Source organism: Carlito syrichta, unplaced genomic scaffold, assembly GCF_000164805.1.
Source record: "Carlito syrichta isolate Samal-C Ts95f unplaced genomic scaffold, Tarsius_syrichta-2.0.1 Scaffold311868, whole genome shotgun sequence".
Classification (NCBI taxonomy): domain Eukaryota; kingdom Metazoa; phylum Chordata; class Mammalia; order Primates; family Tarsiidae; genus Carlito; species Carlito syrichta.
Window position 1 is genome coordinate 89,618 of NW_007255964.1, and position 9,032 is coordinate 98,649.

The following is a 9,032-nucleotide window of genomic DNA, read 5'->3' on the forward strand; positions in this document are numbered from 1 at the left end:
TCACCTCAGCCTCCCAAAGGCACGGGATTACAGGCTGAGCCACCGAGCCCGGCTCACTTTACATTTATTGATGGATAGTTGTTTCCCCCACTGCAGTGGGAGTCATCAAGGAAGGGCCTTGCTCAGTTGGTTCACAAGGACAGGAATTTTTTGTCTGATTTGCTCACTGCTGTGATGCAGCCCTAGAGCAGTGCCTGGCAAACAGTGGGTGCTCAATAAACATTACTGGGCTGAATGAGCATCAGTACCATGCACAGATAGAGGGGGCTGCTTCCGTCGCCTCCCTGCCCTTAGATCCAGTCTGGCCCTGTCTCCCCTACAGGAGGGCAGGCCCCCTCCAGTTCATAGCAAGAAGCTATTCAACCCGGCTCACCCAGAACTCGGGACTCAGATGTCTTCCAGCTAGCTGGGCTCTCCACATGTCAAATCTCATTTTCACATCAGTCCTTGCCCATTTACAGAGCAGGGAACTGAGGCTTAGAGAGGATACGGGAATAAAGAGTGACCAAGGCCGGGTGCAGTGGCTCATTCCTGTCATCCCAGCACTTTGGGAGTTGGAGGCAAGAGGATTGCCTGAGTCCAGGTGTTTGAGACCAGACTGGACAACCTGGCGAGACCTCACCTCTACAATAAACCAAAACATTAGCTGGATGCGGTGGCATGCACCTGTGGTTCCAGCTACTTGGAAAACTGAGGTGGAAGGATCACCTGAGCCCAGCAGGTGGAGGCTGCAGTAGTTGTGAGGGTGCCACTGTACTCCAGTCTGGGCGACAGAGTGAGACTCCAACTTAAAAAGAAAAAAAAAAAAAAAAAAAAAAAGGGTGACCGAGGGGGCAGAATCTGAACCCAGATTTTGCTACCCTGAAAGGTCCTCAATTTTCCCTCAATTTTCCCAAGGAGGAAGGTAGAACTGCAGACCGGGTTCTTGCTGAGAACTGAAGTCCACTCCAGGCCATCTCTCTTTCCCAGCCCCGGACTCTGTCCCCTCCTCGATGCTCCCAAGTCTGTCTCCCCCCACCCCTCGGAACACGCCCCGCCCCCGGCTCGCTCCTACCCGAGCCGGGCCTGGCTTTCCTCTGGGCTGAGCTGGTCGAATTCCTTGGCCACTTCCCTCCCAGGAAAGCCTCGTGGTCGTACTGGAAGTTCCCGTGCGCGTCATCGTGAGGGGCCTCGCTCAGGGGGGCCTGCTGGTGCACCCTCCCCTGGCCGTGAGGGCCGGCGTCCGGGGACGGCTTCCCCTGGGCCCCGTGTCTCAGTAGCAACAGAAGCAGCAGAAGTGAGGGTCGCCACATCATGGGCCCCTGGGGAGTGACAGAGGCCAGGGGTCGGGGGCCGGAGGGATGAGGGCAGAACCGGGACAGGAGGATGGCGGGGTGGGCGGTTGCCTAGGACCGGACCGAGAGATGGACGCCGGCTGCAAACTTTTAGGCTCGGGCAGGGCCAGCGAGGGGGAAAAGGAGGGCGGGGTGCTCGGAGGTTAAACCAGCTGCGGGGACCCAATCATCCGAGGGAGTCCGAGGGGGGTCCCGGATGCGCGAGGGAGCAGAGGGAGACGTGGCGCACGTCCCGTGCGAAGTGCAGGGCACGGTGGTGGCCAGTGAGGGGTCAGGCAAGCTCCCCGGCGTCGCCCTCGGCCTGGACCCTGACCTCGACCCGAGCCGCCCTCCCAGGGCGGCCCCCCACCCACTCACTTTACCCCGCTGTCCAGCTTCGCTTCGCTCTCCGCGCTCCACTCCGCGTTCTCCCGAAGATGTCCAATTTGGCCGCCCTCCAGTCAGGCCCCGCCTCTGGCAGCGCGGAGCCCCGCCCCCCGACCAATGAGCGCGCGCGAGCGCCCCACGGGGCGGGGCCGACGAGAGCCGCCCCTCGCCACGTCCACAAAGGCAAGCGCGGCGGGCCGGGAGGCCCGGGTGGGCGACGCTGTCGGGGAACTACAACTCCCGGCAGGCATCGGGGCGCCCTGCCGCCTACCTCCAGTCGCTCTAGCCCCAAAGCCTCATGGGAGATGTATTTTCCTCCCTTTGCTTTTGTCAGGATGGTTTAAGAATCGGGCGAACGGAGGGGCCATCCCCTGTCCTCCAAGAGGGAGCGATTCTCATCTCAATCTGCTCCACTAAGAAGGATTCAAGTCAGACACCAGCCAAGAACTCCTCAAAACGCCTGGCACGGTGTAGGTATCCAGTAAACAATTTCGAAATTTATTATGAAAAATACATGACTTGGTATATAAAACCGGCGGATTCCACATGGGCACGTGTCAGCCCCAGAAGGGATGTGAAGCCCAGGACTATTCATGCCGCCCACCCATTCCCATACTTCCCCTGCCTGAAAACGTAAAATGATGAGAACACGATGATTCAGGCCCAACTCGTTATATTGCAGAGGTGGAAAAGAACCATAAACATTCGGAGGGGAAACTGAGGCAGATCAGCTGGGCCCAGGACTCCTTCTGAAGGCTCAGAGATGCCAGTATTCCAGGAGGTCTCACAGCTTGAGAGAGACCAGACTGCATTAGCTATTAGCAGCCAGGATGGGTCAGGCAGTTGCTGAGGATGCATTTATATCCTGAGAGTCAGCATCCTGGGGCAGACCAGGACCGGGCAGGAGGGCCCCAATGTCATCCCCACGCAAAGACAGCCAAGGGGCTGAGGAGAGAGAAAGGGGGAGGTCATCAGAACCTCACTTTGGGTCTCTGTTCCTCCTCCCATTTCTCTCTCTCTCTCTCGTGTGTGTGTGTGTGTGTGTGTGTGTGTCATGCGCTCTGTCAGTCTCCGTCTTATCCTCTCTGGGTCTCTGTCCTTTTCTCTCAGGGTATCTATCCCTCTCTCTGGAACTCTTTCCTCCTCTCGCAGGGTCTCTGTCCTCTGTCCTCTCTGGGTCTCTCTCTCCCCCTCTCTGAGTCTCTATCCCTTCCTCTGGGTCTCTGTCTCCCTCTGGGTTGTTGTCCCCTTCTCCCTGGGTCTCTGTCCCCTTCTCTCTGGGTCTCTGCTCCCCTCTGATACTCTGTCCCGTCTCTCTGGGTCTCTCTTCCCTTGTCTCTGGATCTGTCTCCCTATGCTGAGTCTCTGATCTCCCAGATCTGTGTCCCCCTCTCTGTGGGTCTCTGTCCCCTTCTCTCTGGGCCTGTTTCCCTACTCTGAGTCCCCGTTCTCCCTCTCCGTGTCCCCCTCTCCTTGGGGTCTCTGTCCCCGTCTGAGGCTCCTCCCCTTCCTGCCCCACACCTGGCAGCCCGTTCTTCATTCTCCTCCACAGCAGAACTCCTCCTACAGCGGCTGCCGTGAGCATCAAGAGGCTGATGATGATTCCAACCACGGGCGCTGAGGACTTGGCTGGCAACTCTGCAGCCAGAGAACGCTATGAGACGTTAAACGGACCCTCCACCCCTTCCAGCCCGGACGGCGGAGCAGGGGCTCCTAGTCCCTCCCAACCTCAGAGATCCCAGTACCAGGTGTCTGGGGCTGGGGGTGAGCAGGGAAAGCCAGACAAGCGGCGCTGCAGTCTGGGCCAAATGCCCCCAGGTTGGATGTAAGAACCAGCCGGAGCAAGAGAGCTCTCAGTCCCTGGCAGCGGACCATAGCAGCAAGGCGGGTGGTGTTCCAACTTGGAAAGGAGGGGCAGGCACAGAGCAGCAGAAGGTCAGACTCATGGAGAACTGGCAGCAGCAAGGCAGTCGATGGTCAGTCTTGGTGAGGCTTGGCATAGCAGACAATAAATAGCCTCTGCGAAGACCAGCAGCAGCAGGACGGAAGACAGCCAGACTCGAGGAGGACTGGCCATGGTGGTTAACAGTTGGTCAGACTCACTGAGGCCACGAGCAGCGGGATGGAAGGCAGTCAGACTTGGGGAGGACAGGCCATCGGGCTTTGGGGGAGCTGGTAGTCAGCAGCAGGACACATGGCAGTCAGATGCAGAAGGACTGGCAGCAGTGGGGAGGAAGGTCAGGCTCAGGAAGGACTGGTGCAGCAGTGGGACAGAGGCAGTCACAAATAGGGACCTCACCCAGCTCCACATTGAGGGGCTGCGTCAACCCTGCGTGCTGCACATGGCAACGGTAGTGGTGCTCGTCGCCGCTTTTGATGACCAGTGACGACCAGGCGTGGAAGGAGCCGTCGCCATTGGGGCCACAGTCGCCCTCTCCGGTGCCAGCTGCCAGCCCATCCCGGAGGAATCGAAGTTGCACCTCCGGAGGGTAGAAGGAGAAGGCACTACAGGTGAGCACCGAAAAGCCGGGGTCGCCAGGGCGGGCCTTCAGGCGTATGGAGGGTGGCTCTGCAGAACAGGCAGACAGGCCTCAGCCCCAAGGACAGGGACCTCAGAGGCAGGGTCGGGCAGGAGAGAAAAAGGCCTCCATTCCCCGTTCCCTGCACTGTACTAAGCCCGGAGAATACAGCAGTGAAGGGGGAGGGACGGGGAGGACCTTCCCAGGTGACAGAGACCAATCTATCCACCCTGAGGGGATCCCCCTCAAGACTCCACTTTTTCATGTATGTGAGAAAGTGGGATTTAAGAGGACAGAAAAGCTCCCACAGTGGGAGGGGACCTGAGATTTGCCCAAGACTCCACTTCTAAGCTGGGCGCGGTGGCTCAAGCCTGTCATCCCAGCAATTTGGGAGGCCAAGGAGAGAAGATTGCCTGAGTCCAGGGGTTCGAGACCAGCCTGGGTAACTTGGCAAGACCTTGTCTCTACAATAAATCAGAAAACTAGCTGGATGTTGTAGCATGCGCCTGTAGTTCTAGCTACTTAGAAGGCTGAGGTGGAAGGATTGCCTGAGTCCAGCAGGTTGAGGCTGCAGTGGCTGTGAGCGTGCCACTGCACTCCAGCCTGGATGACAGAGAGACTTCGATTCAAAAAAAAAAAAAAAAAAAAAAAAAAAGATGCCGGGCTCAGTGGCTCAGCCTGCAATCCCGCGCCTTTGGGAGGCTGAGGTGAGTGGATTGCCTGAGCCCGCGGGTTCGAGACCCGCCTAGGCAGCGAGACCTCATCTCTACAATAAATCAAAAAATCAGCCGGGCGTGGTAGCGCATGCCTGTAATTCCGGCTATTCGGAAGGCTGAGGCAGAAGGATCGCTGGAGCCCAGCAGGCGAGGCTGCGGTGGCCGGGAGTGGCCACTGCACTCCAGTCTGGGCGACAGAGTGAGACTCCAACTAAACAAACAAACAAGCAAAACAACAACAACAACAAAAAAAAACCAAACAACTATAGAAGAAATAATTCTACTGTTACAAAAACTCAGAGAATAGAAAAAGAGGAAATGCTCTCCCAAGATATTTTCATGAGGCCAGTATAAATCTTCTTCTTCTTTTTTGTTTTTTAGAAACAAGGTCTGGGTTTCTGGACCCAGGCTGGAGTATAGTTGTGCAATCATGGCTCACTGAAGCCTCCAACTGGGCTCAACACCTCAGCTTCCCAAGTAGAGAGGACCATAGCATGCATAATCATGCCTGGCTAATTGTTTTCTTTTTTGTAGAAAAGGGGATTTTGCTATGTTGCTTCAAGTAATCCTCCTGCCTCAGTCTCCTGGCTTCAAGCAATCCACCTGCCTCCACTTCCCAGAGTGCTGGGATTATTGGCCTAAGCCAACCACACTAGGCCAGGGACAGATAATTTTAATAACCAGCTGGGCATGGTGGCTCATACCTATAAGCCTAGCACTTTGGGATGCAGAGGCAAGATAATTGCCTGAGTCCAGAGGTTTGAGGCCAGGCCAAGCAACTTGGCGAGATCTCATACTCACAATAAACCAAAAAAGTAGCTGGGCATGGTGGTATGTGCCTGTAGTTCCAGCTACTTGGAAGGCTGAGGTGGAAGGATCGCCTGAGCCCAGCAGGTTGAGGCTGTGGTAGCCATAAGTTTGCCACTGCACTCCAGCAAAAATTTTAATAACAAACTTCACAAGGATATGATAACACAGGGAATTAAAAGCCAATGTTGGCAACCCCCTTGGGTCCCCTTCCGCTGTTGGAGCTTTTCTGTCTTCTCAATAAATCCTGCTTTAAACATAAATAAATAAAAGCCAATGTCTCTTATAAAAATAGACTCAGAGCTGGGTATGGTAGCTCACACCTGCAATTCCAGTATTTTGGGGGGTGGAGGTGAGAGGATTGCCTGAGCCCAGGGGTTCAAGACCAGCTTGGGCAACTTGTGAGACCTCGTCTCTACAATAAATAAAAAAACTAGCCAGGCGTGGTAGTGCACGCCTGTAGTTCCAGATGCCTGAAAGGCTGAGGCAGAAGTATCACCTGAGCCCAGTAGGTTGAGGTGGCAGTGACCATGAGCTTGCCACTGCACTCCAGCTGGGAGACAGAGTGAGACTCCTGCTCAAAAATAAAAAACAAACAACAACAAAAAAAACAGACTCAATCCTTAAACATAATATTAGCAGATAGAATCCAGTAATTCATATAAAAAATAATACATCATGATCAAGTGATATGTATTCCAGAAATACAAGGTTGGGTGAACACTGAAAAAAAACATTCATTAGCCAGGCATGGTAGCGCGCGCCTGTAGTTCCAGCTACTTGGAAGGCTGAGGCAGGAGGATTGCTGGAGCCCAGCAGGTCGAGGCTGCAGTGGCTGGGAGCGGCCACTGCACTCCAGTCTGGGCATTAGAATGAGACTCTAACTCAAAAAAACAAACAAACAAACAAAAAAAACATTCAATATAATTCACCACATTAACACAAAAGCAAAAAAGTAAATGGTCATTTGATGAAATTTAACACTATTCAAGAAGAAAACAAACACCTCTTACCCAACTAGGAATTGAAGGGAACTTCCTTAATTTGACAATGGGCAACAAAAAATCTTTAGCTAACACCAGACTTAATGGTAAAATGTTTTTTCTTGATTTTGTTTTTTTTTTTTTTGAGTTGGAGTCTCACTCAGTTGCCCAGACTGGAGTGCAGTGACCACTCCCGGCCACCACAGCCTCGACCTGCTGGGCTCCAGCGATCCTTCCGCCTCAGCCTTCCAAGTAGCCGGAATTACAGGTGTGCGCTACCACGCCTGGCTGATTTTTTGATTTATTGTAGAGATGAGGTCTCGCCAAGTTGCCCAGGCAGGTCTTGAACTTGCGGGCTCATGCAATCCTCACCTCAGCCTCCCAAAGGCGCGGAATTACAGGCTGAGCCACTGAGCCCGGCTAATGGTAAAGTTAAACGTTTTCCCCATGAGTTTGAAAATACAAAATGCCCATTATCACCACTTCTATTCAACATTGTACTGGGGAATCCTAGCCAGTGCAATAGGATAGAAAAAGGTATTAAAAGTGGAAAAGAAAACAAATAGAACATGTCACATGTCAAAGGTTATGTGCAGCCGGGCTCGGTGGCTCAGCCTGTAATCCCGCGCTTTGGGAGGCTGAGGTGAGGATTGCATGAGCCCGCAAGTTCAAGACCTGCCTGGGCAACTTGGCGAGACCTCATCTCTACAATAAATCAAAAATCAGCCGGGTGTGGTAGTGCATGCCTGTAATTCCGGCTACTCGGAAGGCTGAGGCGGAAGGATCGCCGGAGCCCAGCAGGTCGAGGCTACAGTGGCCAGGAGCGGCCACTGCACTCCAGTCTGGGCGACAGAGTGAGACTGACTCAAAAAAAAAAAAAGTTATGTACTCCAAAATAATTTACAGAAATGTATTAGAAATATGCTGGGTATGGTGGCTCATGACTGATCCTAGCACATTGGGAGGCCGAGAGGGATGACTGCTTGAGCCCAGGAGTTTGAGATCAGCCTGGGCAACATAGCAAGACTCTGTCTCTTAAAACAAAAAACTAAAAAACAAAGAAATTTACTAGAAATAAGTGAATTAAGCCCACAATCATACCACCCTGAATGTACCCAATCTCATCAGAAATAAGTGAATTTGGCAAAGTTTCTAGATATGAGGGAAATATATAAAAATCAATAGTATTTGTTTTGTTTTTTGGGGGTTTTTTGGGTTTTTTGAGTTGGAGTCTTACTCTGTTGCCCAGACTGGAGTGCAGTGGCCGCTCCCAGCCACCGCAGCCTCGACCTGCTGGGCTCCGGCAATCCTTCCGCCTCAGCATTCTGAGTAGCCAGAATTACAGGCATGCGCTACCACGCCCGGCTGATTTTTTGATTTATTGTAGAGATGAGGTCTCGCTGCCCAGGAGGGTCTCGAACCCGCGGGCTCAGGCAATCCACTCACCTCAGCCTCCCAAAGGCGTGGGATTACAGGCTGAGCCACCGATCCCGGCTTAAAAATCAATAGTATTTGTATAAACCAGGCACAAAAAAATTGGAAAATAAATACCATTTACAGACCCATCAAAAATTGTCTAAGTTGCCAAGTTGTCCAGGCTAGTCTAAAACCTGTGGGCTGAAGCAATTGTCCTGCCTGAGTTGCCCAAAGTGCTGGGATTACAGGCATGAGCCACTGTACCCAGCCAGACTTAATACTGTTAAGATGCCAAGTTCCCTCATGTTGATCTATAGATACCATTGAGTCACGTCAAAATCCCAATGGAGGCTAGGCACAGTGGCTCACACCTGTAGTCCCACCACTTTGGGAGTCTGAGGCAGGAGTTTGAGTCCATTCTGGGAAACATAACAAGACCTTGTGTCTACAAAAAAATCGGTTAGCCGGATGTGGAGGCATGCACCTGTGGTCCCAGCTACTCAGGAGGCTGAGGTGGGAGAATCCTTTCAGCCCAGGAGTGAGTTATGATCACACCTGTAAATAGCCACTGCACTCCAGCCTGGGCAACATAATGAAAGCCCCCTGTCTAAAAAGTAAAAATATACTAGCTAGGCATGGTGGCGTATGTCTGTAGCTCCAGCTACTTGGAAGGTTGAGGCGGAAGGATCGCCAGAGCCCAGCAGGTGGCTGGGGTGGCCATGAGCATGCTACTGTACTCCAGCCTGGGTGACAAGAGAGAGACTCCAACTAAAAAAAAATAAAAATAGGCCGGGCTCAGTGGCTCAGCCTGTAATCCCGTGCTTTGGGAGGCCGAGGTGAGTGGACTGCCTGAGCCCGCGGGTTTGAGACCCACCTGGGCAACTTGGTGAG

At 53.2% G+C, this 9,032-nt stretch overlaps 2 protein-coding genes across 2 annotated transcripts in view; both read right to left on the reverse strand.

The window, feature by feature from the left end:
- RCN3 (reticulocalbin 3) overlaps positions 1-1,754 on the reverse strand; it is an 18,781-nt gene extending 17,027 nt beyond the window's left edge. The window contains 3 exon segments of the mRNA XM_008069222.2: positions 1,055-1,118; positions 1,121-1,301; positions 1,697-1,754. Of these exon segments, the coding sequence (XP_008067413.1) occupies positions 1,055-1,118; positions 1,121-1,295 (239 nt within the window). The 5' untranslated portion in view covers positions 1,296-1,301; positions 1,697-1,754.
- A 421-nt stretch (positions 1,755-2,175) lies between these two features.
- FCGRT (Fc fragment of IgG receptor and transporter) overlaps positions 2,176-9,032 on the reverse strand; it is a 30,884-nt gene continuing 24,027 nt past the window's right edge. The window contains exons 5-7 of the mRNA XM_008069223.2: positions 4,000-4,269; positions 3,222-3,338; positions 2,176-2,645 (exon numbers count right to left, since the gene is read on the reverse strand). Coding sequence (XP_008067414.2) covers positions 2,536-2,645; positions 3,222-3,338; positions 4,000-4,269 — 497 coding nt within the window. The 3' untranslated portion in view covers positions 2,176-2,535. The remainder of the gene's footprint in view (positions 2,646-3,221; positions 3,339-3,999; positions 4,270-9,032) is intronic.